Source organism: Rhinatrema bivittatum, chromosome 6 (assembly GCF_901001135.1).
Source record: "Rhinatrema bivittatum chromosome 6, aRhiBiv1.1, whole genome shotgun sequence".
Taxonomy (NCBI): domain Eukaryota; kingdom Metazoa; phylum Chordata; class Amphibia; order Gymnophiona; family Rhinatrematidae; genus Rhinatrema; species Rhinatrema bivittatum.
In genome coordinates this window covers 327,914,329-327,938,239 of record NC_042620.1, presented here as the reverse complement: position 1 = coordinate 327,938,239, position 23,911 = coordinate 327,914,329, and the positions used below count along the sequence as shown (strand labels likewise).

At 41.3% G+C, this 23,911-nt stretch overlaps 1 protein-coding gene and 1 non-coding gene across 2 annotated transcripts; one reads left to right on the top strand and one right to left on the bottom strand.

Moving 5' to 3' along the window:
• Nucleotides 1-575: 575 nt before the first annotated feature.
• Nucleotides 576-684, bottom strand: TRNAL-CAA. The gene is made up of 2 exons: nucleotides 647-684; nucleotides 576-621 (listed from the first exon to the last, which is right to left on the bottom strand). It is a non-coding gene; the product is annotated as a tRNA-Leu (tRNA).
• Nucleotides 685-1,277: 593 nt separating this feature from the next.
• Nucleotides 1,278-22,803, top strand: LOC115094519 (cytochrome c oxidase subunit 7B, mitochondrial). Its single transcript, XM_029607648.1, has 3 exons — nucleotides 1,278-1,435; nucleotides 10,375-10,499; nucleotides 22,588-22,803. Exons 1-3 carry the CDS (start codon nucleotides 1,399-1,401, stop codon nucleotides 22,663-22,665), a joined length of 240 nt encoding a protein of 79 aa, XP_029463508.1. The 5' UTR covers nucleotides 1,278-1,398; the 3' UTR covers nucleotides 22,666-22,803.
• Nucleotides 22,804-23,911: the final 1,108 nt, after the last annotated feature.

Sequence of the window (23,911 nt, the reverse complement as noted above, 5' to 3'; positions counted from 1 at the left end):
GGAAAGAAAGACTGGGAAATATGACAAATCATTGAGAGATCTATATACCAACATATCAGAAAATCGATGCCCCATTCCTCCATGCACAAACAATCATACCACAATTTAAAACATTATACTTGCAAACTTCTAACAAAATAGAGGTTTCCATTTGGCATCCCTGCTCTTGCTTGCAGCAAAATTAAGTTTTATAGCTAGCTGGACTGCTGCTATATAAAATGTCATTTTATATTTTTATTCTGCCTTTCAGACACTTCAAAGCAGATTACATTAAGGTACTGCATATATTTTCCTGTCCCTGGAGGGCTCACGATCATATTCAATAACTTCTTGTCATCCACTAAACCAGTGTAGCAGCAAAGTAATCAGATAATCACTTTCAATAATTGTCTTTTAAATGACTATTTTAGCTCTTCTGTCACACTAGATGCCATTTTAAAAACTCTATGGCACAAGCTACATAACCGCAAACTGAGTATGAATGCTTTAAAATCTGGCAATTTTAAATAATTACATTATATATTGATTTAATTCTTTTCAGGAAGACAAAGTTAAAAAAAAAAAAAAAAGTCATGTGTCAGAAGTGGGATTCGAACCCACGCCTCCATTCGGAGACCAGAACACCCATCGGGTAAGGATTACACTCCTTGAGTCTGGCGCCTTAGACCACTCGGCCATCCTGACACAGCTGAGCAAAAGGTTTCAAGTAGCTTAGTTAAATGTTTATTGGCGGCAGTATAGGCTACAAATTTTAATGATATAATTAGGCTTCCATGTAAGTCTGGTTTTCGACTTCTTTCCACATTGTCCGTGCTGATTGTCAGGGCTGATTTGTAACGCTAAAAACTCAATCTTACTCGGCTTCATAAAAGAAAGTCTCTCTGCTAGCATACTTGATTGCACGAATGTGACATACAACGCAAAAAAAAAAAAAAATTCTGATTGAAAAAATGTATCCCGCTTGTGAAAATACTGAGCGTATAAAAATATTTATGATTCGTTTACCCTACTATGCCAAAGGCTGTGACCTAAAACTACATTTCCCAGCATGTGCATCGCCTTTTTTTTTTTTTTTTTAAATAAGAAAAACTACATTTATTCCCTTCCTTCATTTGTTTCAACCGCGCATTGTAATGGGAACCCTCAAGGGCGGATTTATTTAGAGTCCGGGCGAATTTATTTAGGGTCCGCGCAAATCGGCACTAGAAAAATGAGCGCGGGCCAGGAGCTTCCGCTTCAGGGCGGGCGCGGGTCCGGAATTTTCGGTATAGACCGCGCGCGCGCCCGGAATTTCCGGTATAGACCGCGCGCGCGCGCGGAAGCCATTTTGGATTTATTTTTCGGTCTCTTGAAGGGTATCGGAGACGCGGTCGTTGCTAACGTCCTTGTGTGGGAATTATGTTTCCTTTGGCTAAGTCGGCGCTGACTGTCACAGGTAAGGGGAAGAGAAGGCAGCTCCTTCTGTTTCCCGGCTCTTTGTCCGGGGAGCGTTTCGGACCAGGGAAGAGGGACTAAAAGTGACCTTTTTACCGAAAGAGGAGCCAGGGGTGCAGTTTTGGGTCCCCTCTTGTCCAAGGCGCTCCTCCTTTGCTTGTTTTTTTTCTTTCCTCAAAGGTTCTTCCTCTTCCCTGCCCAGCAAATCTCCCTTTTGGGACTCCAGTCTAAGGGCAGTGTGTAGAGGCCTGTGGGTCAAAGGAAAGGCGTGGGGGTGATGGTCTGATTTCACTGTTCTTATGTAAATCCATAAACTACTATGACGGTAATTAATTAGCAATAGTAGCTTGTGATCTATCTAAAGTTTAGGTTCTTGTCAGCTACTTGTGACTTGGATTGGCCACTGTTGGAAGGCTTGATGGACCCTTGGTCTGACCCAGTATGGCATGGTCTTATGTTGTCTCCAGGCCACGTTAGGAGTTACTGGCACTGAGTTGAAACAAGTGTGTAGCCGTAGGCTGAGAACGACTTCGGATAAGGTTTCTTCCTGCGTGAAAAGGACTTTGTATTAGGGTTTACCTGTGGATTTTACCAGTGAAATGCGAATCAATGATGGAGATAAGATTTAGTTTCAAGACAAGGAGTGACCATTTTTTTTAAAGGTTAAATTGGAAACTGCTGCCCTTTTCAGAATTTTATTAGCTTCTGGTTATCACCTTTAATGAAATAGGTTTACTGTGAACTTCAGGACTTCACATTAAAACACATGTACTGTACAGTGTTAGCTTTTATCAGGCGCTAGTGACGTTACACTGAAGTTCAAGGGCTCCAAATCCATAAGACCCATGTGTTTTGTTACTGTGCTTTTTTTTTTTTTTGTACATTTGAAAGATTAAACATTTTTAGTGTAGCTCTAGTAGTGGTATCTGAATATGGGACCTGAGATCTCGACAGCCCATGTGGCACATCATCATTTTTTTTTTTTTTGGACTTCAAAAGGTTTCGCAGACTACTAAGGTTCCTCGTTATTTGATGCTGGAGATAAATTGATTGTGTCTTAATGGCTGCTAGTTACAATTTCATATTTATTTATTTAAAGGCTTTTATATACCGATGTTCATGTAATAGTACATATCGTGTCGGTTTATTATTAGAATCAATGAAATCATGTGTTCCAAAGGAGGTAGGGCAAACTACAAGTATCAACTGGAAATGGGCAGATATAATTTATTCAGTTTGATCCGCTTTTCTCAGTAATTGGATTCAATTGATATGTCATTTCTAAGAACTGTGGTTCTTTAACAAGTAAAAGAGCAATATTCTTTAGTCCCAGTGCATTTTTTCCCCAACTTTGCCCCCTTTCTCTAGGTGACTCTCAGGGGCGGTACATCAGTGTAGTTAGTTTTCCTTTTTAACGAAGGTGGTCATTGAGTTTCACTTGAATCAGACCATCTCCCTGCTGTCTCTGGCTAAAAAGAGAGATGCAGAGTAGTATCCTTTGTTGTGATCCTTGGTTGGTTGTCAAGATACATATTGTCATGAATCTGGAAGATTACTGAGCTTTTGCGGAAGTCAGATTACCTATTTGTCCTTAACGATGACCCTAGACAGGGAGAGCCAGCCTTGCGGGCTACTATAGCTTGCTGGATTGAGGAAATCCTTCCCTTCTGGGCAGTAGCCCAGGGAGACTCATCCTCTGTGAAAGAGGGTAATGTATCATCTGGAAGAGTTAGATTTTCTTCAGGAAATGAATGTGCTCAGAGACATAAGATGGAAAAAGACACCCGCAATAATTCAAGCAAAACTTAACAGCATGTAACATTACATTACAGAGGAGAATGTAATGCTGAAGAGGCTATGTCAGGCACGTCTTGTGACATGGTGCATATACATTAGCTTTCTGTTACTTTACAATTAGATTTATAGCCTTTTTTTTTTTAAATTGTATTAAAAAAAAAAAGTGCAACCCCTAAGAATGTCAAGCCATGCTGGGTGGAGACCAATAGTCCATTGAACCTAGCTTCCTATTCTGGCACTGGCCAGACTGGGTCAATAGTACCTTGCAGATCCCAAAAGGAAAATCCTTTCCATATTGCTCACAGCAGTAGCAGTAGACACATTCAGATATATCTGGCTAATGATTATTCATGAACTTGTCCTCCAGAAACTTGTTCAAATCTTTTTCTTAAACTCTGCTTTAATCTGGCCACCTCCTTTGTGGATTTGCTGTGGGATACCAGGGGCTAAAGTAGCAGTGGTGGGTACATTATTTCTTCCCTCCTGACCTGTGTGTGCTAAATCCAAACTTTTTAAAACAGTGTAAAACAGCACCAATGCAGTGCCCCAGACAGCGACGGCTTCTTCCCGTGCAGCCCGGAGCTACAGTGTCTTGCTTTTAAATTGTTTTGCACTATGGCAGCCCCCATAGTTCAAAATACAACACTCGGGCCCTGGACTGCACTGAAAGAAGCAGCAGCTTGAGGTGCCTCTGAATTAGAGGTTTGATTAAGCACACATGGGTGAGGAGGGAAAGGCAACTTCGGAGTGGGTTTTGGAGGAGACCTGGAGGTGAAAGTTAGGGAAGGGTTATGGATGGGAGAGGATGGTGGAGTGTGTGCGCAGAATGAGTGAATTAGAGAGGATGTGTATGTATGTCATGTAAGGATATTATAGGTGGTGTGTTGTGGGAGAGGATGGTGGAGTGTGCGCGCAGAATGAGTGAATTAGAGAGGATGTGTATGTATGTCATGTAAGGATATTATAGGTGGTGTGTTGTGGGAGAGGATGGTGAGTGTGTGCGCAGAATGAGTGAATTAGAGAGGATGTGTATGTATGTCATGTAAGGATATTATAGGTGGTGTGTTGTGGGAGAGGATGGTGGAGTGTGCGCGCAGAATGAGTGAATTAGAGAGGATGTGTATGTATGTCATGTAAGGATATTATAGGTGGTGTGTTGTGGGAGAGGATGGTGGAGTGTGCGCGCAGAATGAGTGAAATTAGAGAGGATGTGTATGTATGTCATGTAAGGATATTATAGGTGGTGTGTTGTGGGAGAGGATGGTGGAGTGTGCGCGCAGAATGAGTGAATTAGAGAGGATGTGTATGTATGTCATGGAAGGATATTATAGGTGGTGTGTTGTGGGAGAGGAAGGTGGTAGTGTGTGTGTGTGCTTGGAATAAGAGGGGATCAGATGGGGTATGCAGTCTATAGTTTATTTCTTTTTATTTATTTAAAAGTATTTATATACCGCTTTTTAAAATAAAAATTTTTGTCAAAACTGTTTAACAACAAGTTAAAATAAAGTGAAAATAAAATATAACTAAATAAACAATAAAATACTAAATTTTAGCTAAGTAGCTAGATAATTGCTAGTTAAAAAAGAAATTATTAACTAAAAAAAATAATATGGTAACATGCATGGGTAATCAGAATAGGGAAGGTAAAAGGGATGAGGGGGGGGGGGGGGGGTGTGGCAAATTATCGGATTAAAATATCCTAAGAAGAAAGCAGATGGGATGATTGGGTGGAAAGTTGAGGTAATATGTGTCTGATGGGTGAAATTTGAGGAGATGAGAACTTCATTTTTGATCGGGGAAATGCTTATATGAGTATTAAATGCTTGTTGAAAAAAGAATGTTTTAAAGCTTTTTTGAATGATAAGGATTTGATATTAACGGAGAGGGTTGGGTAAAGAGTTCCAGAGAGATGGTCCGCTACTGAAAAAAGCTCTTTTCCTGGTAATATCTAATCTAGCCTGTCGTGGTGATGGAATGTCTAAGAGATGTTTGAGTAAGTGATCTTAAATGTCGGGTGGGTTTGTAAATGCGGAGTAAGGTGCAAAGCCAGGTGGAGGAAGAGTTATAATTAAGCTGTGAATGATTGAGAGTACTTTGTATTTTATCCTGTATTTTATGGGTAACCAGTGAAGAGATTGTAGATAGGTGTAATGTGATTTGCGAATGGAGGTACCCGGATAATAAGCGAGCTGCACTATTTTGAACTAATTGTAGTGGTGAATTGATGAATCAGATAGACCTAGATAAAGTACATTACAATAGTCTAAACCAGAGAAGATAAGAGATTGAAGGACAGTTCTGAAATCACGATAGAAAAGAAGAGGACAAAGATGTTTCAGAAGTTGTAATTATAGAATGATTTCTTTGTTAGAGAGGAAATTTGTTGGTTTCATGGATAGTCTGTATTATAGTTACAACCTAGATTTATGGCATGACAATTAATTGGGATGGTTGAACCATTGAAGGTAAAATGAGATGGTGGGCCTATAGAGGAGTCTGTAATGGATGTTAAGTGAACTAGTTCGGTTTTTGATGGATTTAATTTTAAAGCGATTATGAGATAGCCAAGAGTTATGGTGGATAGGTAGAGTGAGACTAATGATAGAGTATCGGACCAGGAAGTTTTATAGGGGACAAGAAATTGAATGTCGTCTGCATAATTTTGAATTGTAGGTTTGAGTGAAGATAAAATATGACAAAGCGGAAGAAGATATATATTGAATAGTATGGGAGAAAGTGATGATCCTTGGGGAACGCCGGATGGAATTGTGTAGGGAGTGGAGGATTGAATGGTTGATATTAACTTGTTGAGGGCGATCTGTAAGAAAAGATGAAACCAGCTTAATACTGTTCCAGTGATGCCTATTGCTTGTAGACCTGAAATGAGAATTTGGTGATCGACCGTATCAAATGCTGCTGAAATATCTAAAAATACTATAATATATCTGTGTATGAATCAAATGCCCGAAATAAGTGTGTCAAAGGTAGATAGAAGAAGTGGTTCTGTAGAGTGTCCCTTTCTGAAAGCCGTGCTGGTTATGTGGAGAATGTTATTTTCGGATAGAAAAGTCGGAAAGTTGATGTAAAACTGCAGATTCTATTAGTTTAGCTAGTGATGAGAGGGAGGCAATAGGTCTGTAGTTATTGAGATCGGCTGTACCTTTTGTTTTTTGATTTTAGAATAGGTAAAATGGATGTTTTTTTTTCAGATTAGATGGAAATTGTCCTGTTTCTTCTAACGATTGGTTAACTAGACTACTAAGAAAAGAGTATGCAATGATGACCAATAGCTTTGAAAAAGGCTCCTGAACAAGGATTGTAAGGTGAATTCGAGGGTTTTTGGTTTGCTGATTATAGTTTGAATTGAACTGGTCAGAGACCGGGGTAAATTCGGACCATTGATAATTAGGTTCTTTCTTGACAGAGGTGGGATAGGGCAGTTGTGAAAATTCTATGGAAATGTTGGTTACTTTTGTTTTAAAGTGATTGGCGATTTTATTGCAAAATATTGTATCATGATCTGCGAAGTTTTCGTTATGTGGAGTGATTAATGGTTTTGACTATATTGAATAAAGTATTGGGATTTCCATTGGCTTTGGAGATTATCTTTCATACTAAATGAGGCCAGAAGTGGCGAGTAGTGTACGTGAGAGTGAGTGAGGAAAGGGATCTGTCACCAGTTTCATGGAGTGTCCCTCAGTTATAGTACCATAGTTCCTATTAAACTTGTTCCGTACCACACAATTTTATAAGCCTCTATCATATCCCCACCCTGTCATTTCCAAGCTGAAATGTCTTAATCTGCTCAGTCTTTCTTCTTAAAGCAGCGGTTCTCAACCTGTGGGTCGCGACCCCGGCGGGGGTCGAACGACCAAAACGCAGGGGTCGCCTAAAGCAGGTCCGCGGACCAGTACCGGGCCGTTGGGGTTTTTTGCCGGTCCGCGGCGCCGCAGCTGCTGCGGGGCGAAGCTGGCGACCTGCCTCCTCCAACCCCAAAAGGGAAGAGACATGGCCCAAAAAGCTAGCGCGTCGCAGTGACGTATGTTGCTGGAGCCGCGCAAGCTGGAAGGAGGTGTATCAGCCACTGCAGGTGCTCCTCCTACTTTCCTTCCTGCCCCCGCCCCGGAAGACAAATGTTGCCGGAGCCGCACGGGGAGGAAGGAGGAGGCGCGTCAGCCGCGTGGGTAGAAGAGGCGCTTCAGCCACGTGCAGAAGAGGAGTAGCGGGGCCGGGAAGACTAGGGCCACTGCAGAGCCCATCCTGTGGCAACCCGTAAAGAAGAGGCCCAGAGGTGAGAGAGAGGTGTGTGCGAGTATGAGATGAGTTGAGAGACTGTGTGTGTTTGCAGAGACAGCATGTGAGAGCCTCTGTGTGTGTGAAAGAGACAGCATGTAAGAGTGAGAGCCTGTGCTTGAGCAAGGCAGCATGTGGGGTGTGAGAGAGCCTGTGTGTGAGACTCAGATAGCCTGTGCCAGTGAGAGCCTGTGTATGTGTGTGTGAGAGAGAAATGCATGTGAGAATGAGAACCTGACTGTGTGTTTGAGGGAAGAAGACAGGTGGAGAGAAAAGAAATAGAAAAAAGGCAATATAAAAGGAAATGGCAAAAAATTAGAAAGGGAAGCAGATGTAAAAAAAAAATAAATTACTTTTTACTGATTGGCACATGTAATCTTTGGGAATGTGCAAGAGTGGCACTTTCTCTATGGCGGATCTCACAATGTACGAGATCAACATGGAGGAAGTGGAAACCCACGGGCCTGCACAGAGGAGGCAGCAGAATGGGCTTCAGTGCCAATAGCAGCAATCAGTGCCTCCCCAATAGCCACGTGGCAGTAATTAGATTAATTGTTTGACTCAGCTGGAGGTGACAAAGTATGAAGTGGGATGTGAAATCAGCTTGATCTGGTGGAGAATTAGGATTGCTGTTACACATGAACTGTATTTGGCAAACATTAAATGGAGCCAGGATAATCAATTGATGCCTGCAGCTGAGGACTGATTCATTATGACTCATGTAGAAATTAGTGCATTTTCCAGATTAGTCTGCATAACACAATTCTCAACATTCAGCATTATTTCTGCTGCATAGAGTTTTATCTGAGAGGCTCTGAGGTTGTGAGGGAGCCAGTAAGAGTGAGAGCATGAGTGTGTATGAGAAATCCAGGGGTAAGAGTGTGTGTGTGTGGGGGGGAGAGAGTGTCTTAGAGCCTGAGAGTGTATCAGTGTCTGTGAGAGGTTATGGTGGGTATAAGAGCATGAATGTGTATGTATGTGACAGTGTATGTGTGAGAGAGAGAGGATAACCTCCTAATCCTGGGCAATATCAGGGTGACTGGAAATCAAGAGCTCCCATGTATGGACAGCAGGGGCTTTTTAAAATCCTTATTAGTTTTAATTATTGGGTGTTATTTGATATATGTGCTGTTTTGAAATATTATTGGTGTTTGGGAAATTATAAAAATGTATATGATTTTAATTAATAGAAATTCTATTTATCAGTAATTTTAAAATATTCTTTTATTAGTATGGTTTTACTATTATAACTGATGCTTTATGTTTCTTAATTTTATTGTTTTATGAGGAATGGTGGTTCTGTTTATAAATGTCATAATAAATAAGTATGCACTAAAATCCAACCCCATCCATAACCCCGCCCCCATATGACCAAAGCCCCGCCCTCACGGGGCGAGGGCGGGGCGAGGGGTCACCGCAACATGAGGAACTGTATTTCGGGGTCACGGCATTAGAAAGGTTGAGAACCACTGTCTTAAAGGAACCGTTCTACTCCATCTGATTTTTGTTTCCCTTCTCTGCACTTTGTCTAGTTCTGCTATATCTTTTTTGAGATGTGATGACCAGAATCACACATGCTACTCAGTGTGGTACACCATGGGTCTGTACAGAAAATCATGATAGCTTGTTTTATTTTCCATTCCATTTCTTATAATACTTAGCGCTCTTTGTTTTTTTGCCCACTGAGCACACTTAAGCCATATTTCCCTGTATGTACCTGGATCAGCAAAGAAATAGATGCCATTTTTAATGAACACGTCTCCACCCAATAAAGATTTGGCAAAGATTTCCTTGGGCATCTATGTCTTGTTTCCTCACGGCTTTGTTAGATCGCCTGCCTTGCTGTTTTTTGGGTCTGTACCTGGATCAGTCCAGACTGCTGGGTTTTCCTCCCTTCCAGTAGATGGAGACAGAGAAAAACTTGAAGAGCACCCCCTCTTAGTACGGTGTGCCACCTGCGGTCCTGATCTGTTACAAAAAAAAAGGAAAGAGGGTTTTTTTTTTCCCTAATGGACCTAGGGTTGTAATTTATCTTTTACAATGTTTGAATATCAATATTGCCCTCTATTAAATGCTTGAGGGTTATTTTTTAATTTTGGTATAATTATCTGCACTGGAATTTTTATTTATTTTTTAATAGGCTTCTGGTTTTCCAGGTATTAGCCACACTGAGAAGCTTTTTAGGCATGCAGATGGACTTTTGTGCTGCTGATGTGCATATAAGCCTGTATTTTAAATCTGGCCCTAAAGATTGGCTTTCACACCAGTAGGGTAAAACACTTTACAATAAAATTGAAAGCAAAATTAGGGAGAGGGAATGTTCATTTATTTGATGTATGGACATTTGATATCCACCTCTTGCCAAAGTTGGCCTCAGGTGGATTTAGGACAGTGATGATCAGCCTGATGCCCTTTAGCATCTCTCATAAAAACAGATTAAATTAAAAGATTGATGGTATATCACATTAGAAGGTTAGTGCGACACCTGGTTTGCTTCTAGTGTGCCAAACTGAATGAAGCTGACATGCATCTTAGCTCTGCTTGTAAATTAAAGACAAATGGGTCAGCGGTTGCCTGTTGTCTCCTTTTTCTGCTGAATAAAAGTTTTAATGTGCAGCCACCTCAGAGTCTGCACTGGCCAGAAGGTTTAGCTTCCTATTACTTTTGGATGTGCATTGGGTATGTCTGCATTAGAAACACTCAACATGCCATATAATCTTTAATCCTGGTGCTCTAATATGTTTTGTCTTGGTATTAATAACCCAGAACATTTCTTGAAGCTTGGTACTTGGACACAGTTTTGTGAAGTCCATTACTTGTTACCAGATTTTAATTCTTGTTTTGTTTCAGCTCGTGGCATTCAGCGGATTGCATCACGGCAGTGTCATCACAAAAATGGCCCTGACTTTCATGATAAATATGGCAATGTGATCCTGGTTTCGGGGGCATTATTCTGTGTTTCCATTTGGTCATATGTAAGTGCTATTGATTTTTATTTAAAAAGCTTAAGAATAAATATTGTACAACTTCTGCAGATTACATAGCAACTTTTCATAATGAAATAAACAGATAACACTATAACACAAACATATCTATTAAAAATAAACTTCTAAAAGCATATAATTTACCTGTAAGCCTGATGGAAAAACAGTTTTAACCTCTTCATGAAAGCAATATAATCACCTTCGCATTATAAATTATTTTCCAAGTAGTTCCACCTGATTGGGCCTGCAATGGGAAAAGTTGGCATTTTTTTAAATTTAAAAAAACCATGCTAGTGCTGCTAAAGCTCTACCTTTTTGTCACTGGCATGTGGTGATCCAAGTCTTGGTATTATCTAAATTAGAATACTGCAGCTCTCTAGTAAGGGTGTGTATAGGAGAGCTCTCTTACGGGCCGATATAGTACAGTGCGCTTCGGAGCGCGCTGTTAACCCTCTATTGGACGCGCGCAGGAGAGTGGCCTGTGCACACGCCAGGAGAGTGGGCGTTTGCCTGCTCTCCCGCAGACTTTTACTGTATCGGCCAGTTAGGGTGTGTATAGGAGCTCTCTTAGTAAGGGTGTTTGTTTATTTTTTAGCTTTTGTATGTCAACATTCGTGGGTACATCATGCCGGTTTACAATATAACTGAAGGAGGAGATTACAAAAAACCAGGGTGGGGAGAGAAGGAGCAGATAGGAAGAGAGAAGGAGCGAGAGAAGAGGGAAAAACAGGAAGAGGAGAAAAGAAACAGTACCTGATGGGAAAACAGGAGAGCATAATAAGTAGCAATGCAAAATTATACACTCAGTAAGGGACTGTGTATAACCTTATACACTGGATAACCTTATATAAATTATACACTCCAGAAAGTATTATATGCAATAATATACATTACTTTAACTAGTACATACAGGAGACACTATATATGACATTACAAATTATACGTTCAGAAAGGCAACTATATATAGACTAGCAGGCTTGCTATGGGAAAAGTAAGGTTTAAAGGATAGCGGAGGGGGGTAAATAAAAGGGGTATAAGGGTTACGATAGGGAAAAAAGGTAGGGTATAAGGACAGGGGAAAAGGGTATAAATGGGGGTAAATAAGGAGGTGAAGAGAAATGGTAGGCAAAACAGAGTATATTTAAAGGAATAAAGGAGAAGGCTATGAGTACATTAATGACAAGGGCTCTTTCTCTGAAGGAGTAGAGGGAGCAGGGGGACTACTTAGGATCTGGATCAGGGTAGGCCATTTAAGGAGCCATGTTTTTACCCCTGTTTTGAATTTCCGAATGCATGGTTCTAGTTGGAGCTCAAGTGGCGCAGTGTTCCAGAGGGAGGGGCCTGCAATGGATAGGGCTCTTTCCCTGGTGGAGGTGTGGTGAGCACATTTAAGGGAAGGGGTGTAGAGGGTTCCTGAAAGTGCGGTTCTAATAGGACAATTGGAGGAGCGGAATCGAAGAGCATCCTCAAGCCAGGAGTGATTGTGGTTGTGCAGGGAGTTGTGAATAATGGTGAGGGTTTTTGTATCTGATGCGGGAGGAGATGGGAAGCAAATGGAGTACCTTAAGAATAGGGGTGATGTCGGCTTTGCCATAGCATTCTGTAACATTTGCAGGGGTCTAATAGTAGAGTAGGGAGGCCTAGAAGTAAGGAATTACAATAATCCATTTTAGAAAGCATTTTCACTTGCAGGACTGTGTGGAAGTCTGCGAGTGGCGCAGAGGTTTAAGTTTTTTGAGGATATAGAGCTTGAAAAAATCCTCCCTTTATGATTGTGTTAATGTTGGTTTTTGAAGTTTAATTGGTGGTTTAGGGAGACATCGAGATCTCGCGTGAAGTAGGGAAAAGCATTTGAGGGAAGGTGAGGTGACAAGCAGATGATGGCGTCCAGTCAGGGTGATTTGAAATGATGAGTTCAGTTTTGGAGGAGTTTAAAGCAAGGTGGAGGTTAGAGAGTAGGGAGTTAATGGAGGTGAGGCATGTTTCCCAAAACTTAAGAGATTTGGGGAGGAATACTTGGATAGGGATGAGGATTTCGACCTCATCTGCATATAGAAAAACTTAGACCAAGGTTGAGAGGAGGTGGCAGAGCGGTAACAGGTATATATTAAGGAGCGTGGAGGATAGTGAAGAGCCCTGTGGGACGCCTTGGGTAAGGGGGATGTGTGAGGATTCAGAATTTGCAATTTTCACAGCGTAGCCTCTATTATTGAGGTAGGAAGAGAACCAGTGGATGGCTGTGCCTGAGATGCCAATCTCAGGTGGGTGAGGAGGATTTTGTGACTGATAGTGTCGAAGGCAGATGAATTGTCAAGAAGGACCAGGATAAAGGATTGCTGTGGTCCATGCCCTTGAGGAGAGTGTCAGTCAGTGAAAGTAAGAGGCTTTCCGTGTTACGAGACTCTGAAGCCAAATTGAGAGGGGTGGAGAATATTATGGTCTTCCAGATAGTCAGAGAGCTGTAAATTGACTATCTTTTCCATAATTTTAGATATGAAGAGAAGGTTAGAGAGAGGACGGTAGTTTGAAGGGTTGGTGGGGTCAAGGATGGGTTTTTTTTTTAGAAGAGGCTTGACAACAGCAAGTTTGAGGGGGTCTGGGACTTTGCCATGGGGAGCAGTTGATTGTGTCTGACAGGGGTTTCGCGATGATGGAGGGAATGGAAAGGAGTGTTTAGTGGGGACAGTGTCAGAGGTGTGTGCAGGCGGGTTTTGATGTTTTTAAAATGGATTCGATTTCCTTGGTGGAGGTTAAGTCGAGAAACTCGAAGCTGAGGTTGGGATTTTGGGGAGCGGATTGGCTGGAGAGGGGTTGGAAGGGAAGCATAGGAGGAGGAGGTTTGATATTTATTTTTGAAATAGAGGGCAAGTTCTTTGCATTTGCTATTGTCTTGTTCATCTGTGGTGGGGGGGGGGGGGTAGATTTAGTGAGTTCTACCACATACGAGAATAAAGCATTTGCGTTGAATGGGTAATTATGGATTTTTGCAGAGTAATAATCGCGCTTAGTTTGGAGGGTAGAGAGTGTAGGCGTGTAGTGTAGATTTGTAAATGGCTGCTTGCTTAGGGGTAGGGTTTTTGCGCCAGGTTCTTTCTTTACTTCTAAGGTCATTTTTTTAGATCAGTGATGTACCGGGGTTTTTTAGCTGACTGAGAGTGGTGTATTTCTTTATTGATAGGGCAAATTTCATTGGCTATGGTAGTGGTGAGCTTGTTCTGGGAAGAAAGGACAGCATCGGGGTTGGTGAGGTCTAGGTTGTCAGTAAAATTGTCGCAAGCAGAGATGAGGTCTTCCATGGCGCATGGTTTGTGAAAGGAGATTTTGTTACAATGTGTGGGGGTGCTCTCTTAGTAAAGGTGTTTATAGGAGCAGGACATCATGATAGAATTCTCCAAAATTAAAGGTGTTCCACTGGCTGCCGATTAAACAAAGAATTCAGTTTAAAAGTATCGATGTTGATGCATAAGGTGTTGTATAGTGAACCATCCAAATTCTCTTCTGGCTTTCATAAAGCCTTGTGTTACTTTTAGACAATTGTGTTCCTCAAGTCAGAATTAGCTTCTGGTCCCATCATTTAAGAACTATAGACTGCAGGGAACATGTAATCAGGCTTAATTGCCATCTTAATTTGTGCTTTTAATGTAAGTGAGTCAAGAAGTATCCCTGCATCCCACCCTTTCATTACAATAAGCATCCTAATTTTCTCAAAAGGCAGTTCAAGCATATTTAAGGGGATCCTTCCTTTCCCACCCACAGAATGTTGGTTAAGCACTGACCAATTTACATCTGTCCAATCATTTCCAAATTAAAGAGTGGTAGATTCCATCTGTAACATATAACAATTTGTCTTAATATATTGGATGAGCCCCAGTAAAATGTGAAGGGGAAAAAGTAAATAATTACAGAAAAGGAAATTCAGAAAGCTATGACATTCGTAACTCCTCATATGTCACTGGGACTGGATGCTTTTATAGTGAAATCTTATCAGGTTTAGAATAACAAGCTGACCCCCAAACTATATCAAGATTTAACTTCCCACAATAAATCTAAGAGTATCTTTGTGGAGTCCATGATAATAGTGTTGAGGAAGCAAGGTAGACGTCTACTGATTAATGAATTACAGGCTTATTAATTAATGTGAACTAGCAATAGCTGATCGGTTAGAGCAGCAGGCTACAAAGCAGAGAAACCAGAGTTCAAATCCCATTGTTGCTCCTTGTGACCTTGGGTAAGTCCTTTATCTTCCATTGCCTCAGGTACAGACTCAGGCCTAGATTCATCATTCTGCTATATTTCTGTTTGGAGAAGACCTAGAGAGGCTTGAGGCTCCAAAGGAAGAACAGCCCAGAGGCTTTGCGAGGGGAGGTAACTGGAGACAGTGGCCCAGGGAGTACAGTCAGAAGGGTGGTAGAGGCCAGGTCTCTCACCCAGGCAGATCTCAACCCTTTTGGAGGGATAGGAGATTTCCGAAGGAAGAGAAACCCCCGAGTCCCCTTTAGTGACAAAACCACACAATGACGGGGAGCAGGCCCACTCCATGATTCCCCGGGTAGGGGGCAGGATGCAGATCTTTTTATCAGGAGTGGGCCAAAATATCCAAGACCCACTGGTACTTTGTTATAAGCAAAGGATATCACCCAAAATTAAGATTCCTCTTTAGAAGATTTCTTCCTTTCCTCCCATACAAGGCAAGCAGGGGAGTCGTGGTCATGCAGATGTCAGACAGGTTAGTTCAGCTGCAAGCCATTATCCCAGTACTGCCTGGTCAGAAAGACATGGGGATATGTTTAATTTATTCCTATTACCAAAGAACAAAGGAAGCTTTCGGCCTGTGCTGGACTGAAAGCGAGTAAACAGGACCTCGGTAGTTCCCCCATTTCCACCTGGAATCACTGGCTACAGTAAAGTCGGCCGTGAGGATGGAATTCCTGGCAGCCTTAGATCTGTCAGAAGCATATATTCATATTCCCTTCAGGAGAGATTTCCATGTTACTTATGCTTCGAGAGCGCCAGTCAGCTTTACCAGTTCAAGGCACTCCCCTTTGGACTGGCCACAGCATCAAGGACCTTTTACGTAGGTGATGGTAGTAGTGGTGGCCTTCTTAAGGAAAGGGTCAGAGTGCACCCTTACCTAGATGACTGGCTAATAAGAGCTGACTCCCTTCAGGAGAGAACAGTTCACGTGCTGGAGAAATTGGGCTGGATGGTGAACAGAGCAGAGAGCTAGTTTTAGGGTACTTTTCAGCACCCAAGTTAGGGTGAGTGATTCTAATAGATTGAAGGATAGGAAAGTTGCAGGAGCAAGCGCAGGCCCTGTTAGAAGCCCCACTCCCTTATGTGGGTTTATTTACCTTGGTTCTATTTACCTTGGTCATTCTTGGTCATCTTGGTCATTTACCCAAGGTTTATTTACCTTGGTTCTATTTACCTTGGTCATTCTTTTGTTATCTCAGTGTTAATCTCTCTTTTGCCTTCTCTTCATTCCAAGTTGCATTTTATCCCTGTTTTATTGTAACTGCTACCTTATTCTTCTATCACATGTTAATGTTTTTAAGTTATTAAGTATTTATTCTGTTGTCACACCTTGTTATTTGTAAACCGGCATGATGCGACTCCCATCGCGAATGCCGGTATATAAGAAATTTAAATAAATAAATAAATAAAATAAATGTGGAGATAACTACAGGTCCTGGGCTCAATAGCAGCGGTAATTGGGATAGTGCCATGGCATCCATAGGGTGACCTGCCAGGTTTAGATTTTTAATCTATTGCTGAGGTAGAATCAAAAGTGCTCCAATTAATCCCGTCCTCTGCTTTCATTTTAATTTCTTGGTTAGATTTCAGTAAGGTATTCGAGATTAAGGAATCTATTTTATTTTTAAAATGTTGTGATGTCCTGGATCCATTACTGCAGAACGTAGGGAACCAGCGTCCTGTAATACCAGGGAAAAATGCCACCCTGGAGAGGACAAGACAGACAAGGGAGCAGGCTTGGTAACGAGCTGATAAGTCTCCTTAAAAAAAAAAAATTTTTAAAAAAAGGGGGGGGGGGATGTTGGAAATAAGAATACAAGTCTCTTGCTTGGGAAATTTTCTTTTTTTAAAAGAATTGTGGCAAAGTTAACTATTGGGGACTATTATTTAGTGTGTGCTTTTAATTGTCCAGTAAGGCTGCGAATAAACAGAAGTTAGACTTTTCAGCTTGGAGAAGAGATGGCTGAGGGGGGGGGGGGGGATATGATAGAGGTATTGAACGGATAAATGTGAATCGGTTTTTTACTCTTTCGGATAATAGAAGGACTAGGGGGCACTCCATGAAGTTAGTAAGCAGCACATTTAAAACTAATCGGAGAAAGTTCTTTTTTACTCAACGCACAATTAAAGTCTGGAATTTGTTGCCAGAGGATATGGTTAGTGCAGTTAGTATAGCTGTGTTTAAAAAAGGATTGGATAAGTTCTTGGAGGAGAAGTCCATTAATGGCTATTAATCACATTTACTTAGGGAATAGCCACTGCTATTAATTGCATCAGTAGCATGGGATCTTCTTAGTGTTTGGGTAATTGCCAGGTTCTTGTGGCCTGGATTGGCCACTGTTGGAAACAGGATGCTGGGCTTGATGGACCCTTGTTCTCACCCAGTATGGCAATTTCTTATGTTCTTACAAGCAACAAGCCATGCTTTGGCAAACTACTGACATCCCCTCTGCTGGGCCAGGTAGTGACATCAGAGAGGAAGCTTTTGCACTCTGCCCCCATCAGCTGGTGGGAGGGAGAATCCCACAGGTTACTGGTCTGTCAGGACCTAAGGAAAGCCAGTTAGCAGGTAAGACCTAATTGAACCTTATTTTGCAGATAATTTAATAAATTAAGTATGTTGCTCTTACTTTTTCCAAATAACTTTAATAAGAAAAAAGACCACATGCATTCTGAGTTCCTCTGTAAAAGAAAATCTCCACCTCTAGCACTTTGGAAATTTGAAATGAAAGGTGGAATCAGATTCTCAAATTTTCTTCAGGAGCATTCACATCTTGACAATGTGGATTTTGATTAGAAAATTGGAGGGAAGATGGTTTGGCATGGAAAGAGAACTAATCTTTGTTTCCCCTGTGTCATATTCCAGTAATGGTTCCTGCAAAAATTAAAGTAAAAATAGTATTAATATCACTGTAGAGCATTTTGGTAGTTGGAAAATTCCTTAAACATAATTTCATAATGTTTTTCTACTTGAGTAACACAAATCAAAATCCTAATCTGGCAGCAATCAAATAGTTTCAAAATACTTAAGCGCCTCACCCTATGTGCCAAAAATCAAGAGAAGACCAATGTGCTGACATTACTTTGAAGGGTGTGGAATTCAGATTTGAAAATTTTTAAATAATTGACCTACAAGGCAAAATTTCCAGCTCACCTTTTACTCGTTAGAAAGTTCAGGATCTGTATAGACACCACAAATTCCTTAAATACCATATACAATATTGCACCTTCACAATAACATAGCTTGTCTCAAATTTACAAATTCTGTCTCTGCGTTTGTGAAAGATAGTAACATCCAGGAAAAATATGAATTTTATACCCCAGAAGCAATTCAGCTCTTTTCTGTGCAAAGAAGCCAGTCTCAATCTTAGAAGCCTGAAAGATCATCTTAAAATACAAACCAATGGTGTGTAAAATAACTTTCCTTGCATTTAATTCTTGGGTGGCAAAAACAGGGCACGTGGCATATGATGACATATTAAAAGGAGAGAGAAGAATAAAATTGAACTAATTACATTTTTGGAGGTTTAAATGATTTTAGTTGTGTATTAGCAGGCTGAATTAATATTCATTCATTGCTAGATCTATCGGAGATTTCTTTAAAACGTTTGTTAAGGTGCTGGCGTTCCCTAATTTGGCTTCAGTGTTTGGAGAGTGAACTTACAAGGGGGTTGCTGAGAGGTGGAAAGGCACTTGAAGGCCTATCTGGAACCTGCATAATGGGCTGCTTTTATTTTTTGGAGGTGCTCATTGCAGATTTCACTGTTCACATCCCTTGGATGTTGTATTTTCGTTGCCCACAATCCTGCAGCTGGAGTGAGAACTGCAGAATTTGTCCCTTGTCGTGGAATTGGTCGATCCTAGCCAAATTGCTGTGGGAGACCTGGGGCCGGGTCCTACCAAGAAGAGAGGAGGTCATTGGTTTCCTTGTCGGATGGGGCATTATTTTCCTTCTGATGCCCTCCCCACCCCTGTCCCAATCCGCAACCTCCTGCTACCCTGCTGGTACCCGAATAGTTCAAAGCGTGACATCCAGGTCCCGGGAGCGGAGAAGGATGCAGTCCAAGGCCACGGTCGTCGATCCTCTCTTCTGCCATTGAGGATGAGGGGGGGGAAGTTAAAGCTCTGCACGGTCCCACCTACCAATGATGCTTCTGTTCCAAGGTCAGGAAGGAGGGAGTGAAGGAGTTTGACTGAGAGGATTGTGGGAGGGTAAGGAAGTAAACTCAAGGGTGGGGGAATGAATAACACAATGAGGGGATGGATAGAGGGGTGTTGTGGAAATGTGAGTGAGGGGAGCTTGGTGGAAGGGAATGAGGGGTGAGTGCCAGGAGAAAGTAAATGAGGGATAATGAGTGAGAGGATGGAAGAGGAACTGAGGGATCACGGGGCTGGTGGGGTGGGAGAGAAGAAAGTAATAGGGACTGTGCGGGATGGGAGAGAATGAGACTGGACTTGATTTGGACAGTGTGAGGGGATCACCATGGGAGCAAGTGGATGTGAGGGAGAGGACTGGGGGGGGGGGCTATTGGGGTGTGAGGGGGAGGTAAGGGTAAGAGGAGGGTTGGGGAGTGATATGTGGCTTTCTTCCTTCTCCCCCCATCCCTAATCCTCCTGATCTTCCTTCCCTCCTCTTCCTCCCCATTCCTGATTTCTCTTCCCTAACTCCCCCATCCTCTTCTCCTTCTGGGCCTCTAACTCTCCTGCCTAAGAGTCCTTCTTACTTTCTCACTTGTGAGATCGCCTCTTTGCATTCCCAGATCCCTTCACTCCCCGTTCCTCCCCAGCCCTAAATATTAAAGATCCTTTTTCTGCTAATAAAGAACAAAATAAATTAACTGGACACAGACATGCCAGGAAACGACTTTATAACATAAGAAACATTTACATTGCAAATATATGCAAAGTTATTTAAATTTGTCTCACAATTACCCCGGAACTTTGAAAACCCTGCCACATAATTTGCTCATTTTTGCTGCAGAATCTTAGTCTTTCACAAGAAACTTGGGACTCGGCTCATAGGGCAGTCTGAACATGGGTGCAAATCTCCAAACTCAGAAAAAAGTGAAATGTTTTGACAGAGATAAGGGTGTTTGCAAATGTTTCTGCAATCAGGAATGAGACTGAATATCCACTGAGCTTTCATCTCAGATTATTCTTTGGAAATCAATAGCAGCTGTCTGATTCTAAGCTTTCTCTAGAACTTGCTCACCGGGGATGAGATTCATTCATTTTGTACTTGTGGAGGGAGCACAAGCAGGAAACCACAGTGAGTACAAGCCATCCCCTCAGCCTCACCCTAGCGCAGCTCTGTCACGCTCCTCATTTTCTCCACCCCTCCGAGATACAATCCTCGCTCTCCTCCAAGTTCCTGCCTCCCCCAGCAGCCATCTCGCTCTCTTCCCAGGCCTAGATAGGAGCTAATGATGCCTTTCACCCCCTCATCCGAGATACGATCTTCTGGCTCTTTTATGCTTGCCTTCTCCCACCTCACCTCACTTCAGATGTCTCCCAGTCCCAGATGACCACCAAAGGTGCCTCCTACTCCCCTTAAACTGCTTGGCATGACTGCTTTTATCCTGGGTCCCAGATGAGGCCAAGCCCTGATCAGGGACACAGAAGGTGACACCACTTCCTTATTCTGAACCCCCAACTGGGTTTGAAGGTGCTCGTCTTTTCTGCAGTGCTGCTTATCTGCCCATGCCAAGAAAATCTACACACTGCCCGAGCTGGAGGCAAGTGGATTGATATTTCTCTTTAATAAGAAACTGATAAGTATTTCACTGTCTTTGACCTTAAACCCGATGTGATGTTTCCAACCAATGTTGGTCTAGAAAAACGTTAAATACAATTTTAGAAATACATACTTGGTGGAATATCGTATGAAACAGCTTTGTATTTATACAAACAAAAAATATAAAGGCTTAGAAATGTTCAGGGCATTTTTAGAACATTCCGTATATCAAGGGCTGTTTTTACAAACTTTGTATCATTAAATAAACTGCTGTACAATATGATATTAGTATTCACCCAGACCAGTTAGTTATGATTTGCTAAATGAAAACTGTCTTTAAAAATTCATGTGAATTCAGTGAGCAAAGAATTGATTGCCGTGTTGGTTCACTTGAATATATGGCATTAAGGGTCAGCAAACAAGTTGTAGATGAGAGCTTTTTATTGGACTGAATACATCTGTAATGAGCGTTTGAGTCCTCTCTCTTTATCATGTCAGTGAAGAAACAGTGCAATTACTCTGGATTTAAAAACTAAATTGTGTTGTAGCTATGGGTGGCTAAGACCTTACTGAGTGCTATTTAAATCCAGTGAAATTGCAGTTACCTTTTTATCAGGTCAATAAAGAAACTCTAGAAAGCTCCTCACTGATACATTAGCTCAGTAAAAAGGTCTCGCCTACAACTGGTTTGTGCTTTAATTCCATGTGAATTCAGTGCAATATATAAACAAAAAATACAGACCTAAACAATTTCTCTTGGTTTGCTTGTCCGCTCCAGAGGCACAATGTGTAGTTTACTTGTTTTGAGTCAAAAACAATGCTGGTAATGTAGTGGAAGTTTGATGAAATGATAGAGGATTAATTTAGGCCTCTGATGCATTTTGTATGAAGACTGATAATTTGATACAGAGGGGATGGGTCAAAACTCTTGATGTAGATTGATTGCATCTTTTTAGAGCTCCCCAACTGTAGGTTACTATTTAGGGGAGTATTGAAATAACACACAATCGTTTTGAGTCCTTAACACAGCGGCAGATTGTGAAGAACTGCAGGGACCTTGTAAAACTAGGAGACTGGACTTCTAAATGGCAGATGCAATTGAATGTAGAGTAATGCATGTAGGGAAAATAATCCTAATTGCAGGCACATGATACAGGGTTTTGTATTAGAAATCACTACCCAGGAAAAGGACCATGGTGTCCTTGTGGGACGATACCTTGAAACCTTCGTCTCGGTATGTGACAGTAGTCAAAAAGACAAATAGAATGTTAGGACTTATTTGGAAAGGAATAAAGAATAAAACTGAGAATATCTTAATGCCTTGGTATAGATCCATGGTGCAACCACACCTTCGGTATTGTGTGTGGTTCTGGTCACCTCATCTCAAGCAAAGACATAGTGAACAAAAATGATAAATGGGATGGAAAAGCTCCCTGATGGAGAGAGGCTAAACAGATTAGGACTCTTTAGCTTGGTAAAGAGATGTCTGAGGGGACATGTTTGAAATTTATAAAATCATGAGTGGGATGGAATGATTTACCCTTTCAAACGCTAGAGGACACTCCATAAATCTAACAACCATAAGATTTAAAACAATTCATAGGAAATATTTTTTCACTCTGTACATGATCAAGCTGTGAAATCTGTTACTAGAGGACATGATCAAGGCAACTAACAATGGGGGTTCAAACGAGAATTGAACAAGTTTGAGGGAAAACTCCATAAACCGTAACTAGCTAGGTAGACGAGGCAGCCAGCACTTTTCTTTTATCTCACTCCCAGGAATAAGATCAACTATTGGGGATTTGATGAGTACTTGTGACCCAGACTGCCCGCTGACCAGAGACAGAAGGCTGGGTTTGATGGACCTTGCTTTGACCCAGCCTGGCACTTTTGATGAGAGCAGCAGCACTGTCTGATATTTGCATGAATTTTAGGAGAACAATTGGAGGTCTCTGATTCAGTCACATGAAATAATTCCACTAAATGCATGCTACACTTATCAGTGAGGTTTCACGTAGTGCTGTCTTCTGGACCATGTACAATGTTTAATGTACTTGAGGACTAATGTAGCTTTTTTGTTATGTACAGGTTGTAACACAGACTGGAATTACTTGGAATTTGTCTCCAGTTGGCAGAATCACCCCAAAGGACTGGAAGGATAAGTAAAATGACCATCTGTTCTGCTGCTGGAGCCATTCTGAACTGTTCCAAGGGAACTGAAATGGAACTTGCCTATGTGCACATAAAGGCACCTCCATAATGCTGTCCATGGCACTATTCATGTAATAAATATTTCAAATCGTAGTTTTGTTTTATTCATTTACATATTCTTGATGCATGTCCTGATTGCTAATATATTTTTACAGCCAAACTTAAAATTGAATGCAGCACCAACGATTTCAGCATTTTGAACTGCCAGACAACTCCTGTTATGAGTCCTGCTAAGTCATGTTTTGGGAGTGTGGGATTCATTCCCCTGAACTAACGTTCTCTTTCTAAGACATCACAACCCACATGCTGCCATTTGCTTTTTTAAACAGAAAAACAATATTTTTTAGATTGTTGTGGGGAGTGTATTGATGGGAAAGAGAAATCCCTGGTTTTACTTTCAGGATTATGGTTCTTGGTTTCAGCAGTTCTAGACTCTCTGTAAATTCATACTACTACCTTTCTCTCCCTCATCTGGTATTGCTAAATTGAAGCTACAGCTTCATGAGTTGTTTCTTAGCTGAATTCTTCCTTATTGCTGTTAGCCTGTTAAGCATTTGTTGTTCCTTCTATGAGTTGATGTGGGTATGAGAAGTAATTACTGAACACTTGGGATATATTTTCGTATGCTTGGCACATGGTTTCATAGCATGCTTATGTAATGTTTTCTTGTTCCTCTTGCCTTGTTGCCTGATCCTTTTACATGGGTTAGATATGATCATTGTCCTGTCATAGCATTCACCTTGATGAACATCCTATGTTCTGTAGCTGCTGTAAATGCTCTCTGGGCTGCTTGGAGCATACCGGGAACATCTGGTGCTAGTGAGAGCTTCAGCAGTACTGAACATATTCTCAGGTGACCTATTCTCTATTAACATGCACAATAAAATAACCCTTTCAAAGTCTGTCTCAATCTTTTTATAACCTTGCTGAAAGATGGCTCTGAGGATAGCAACTTAATGAGCACTCTATATTTTTCTTTTGCTTGGTTTTTATAGGAAATCTCTAGATGGAAAAACTCAAGTTTATTAAACTTCTGAATCACTTTTCTAAGTAGTTCAGAGTCCATACTCAATCCCTGAAATATATCCTAAAAAATAATACTTCATTGACTACTGTCTGCTTGGGATAATGTCTTTTCTCCTTAGCTACACTGCCTTTACCAAGAGCATTACATCAGCATTTATTAAAGAAATTAGCCTGT

Excerpts from the sequence above, each read along its gene's own strand:
- LOC115094519 (XM_029607648.1), top strand. The coding sequence starts at position 1,399 with ATGTTTCCTTTGGCTAAGTCGGCGCTGACTGTCACAG. Across the intron at positions 1,436-10,374 it reads GTCGGCGCTGACTGTCACAG|CTCGTGGCATTCAGCGGATT; the intron begins GTAAGGGGAAGA and ends GTTTTGTTTCAG. Across the intron at positions 10,500-22,587 it reads GTGTTTCCATTTGGTCATAT|GTTGTAACACAGACTGGAAT; the intron begins GTAAGTGCTATT and ends TGTTATGTACAG.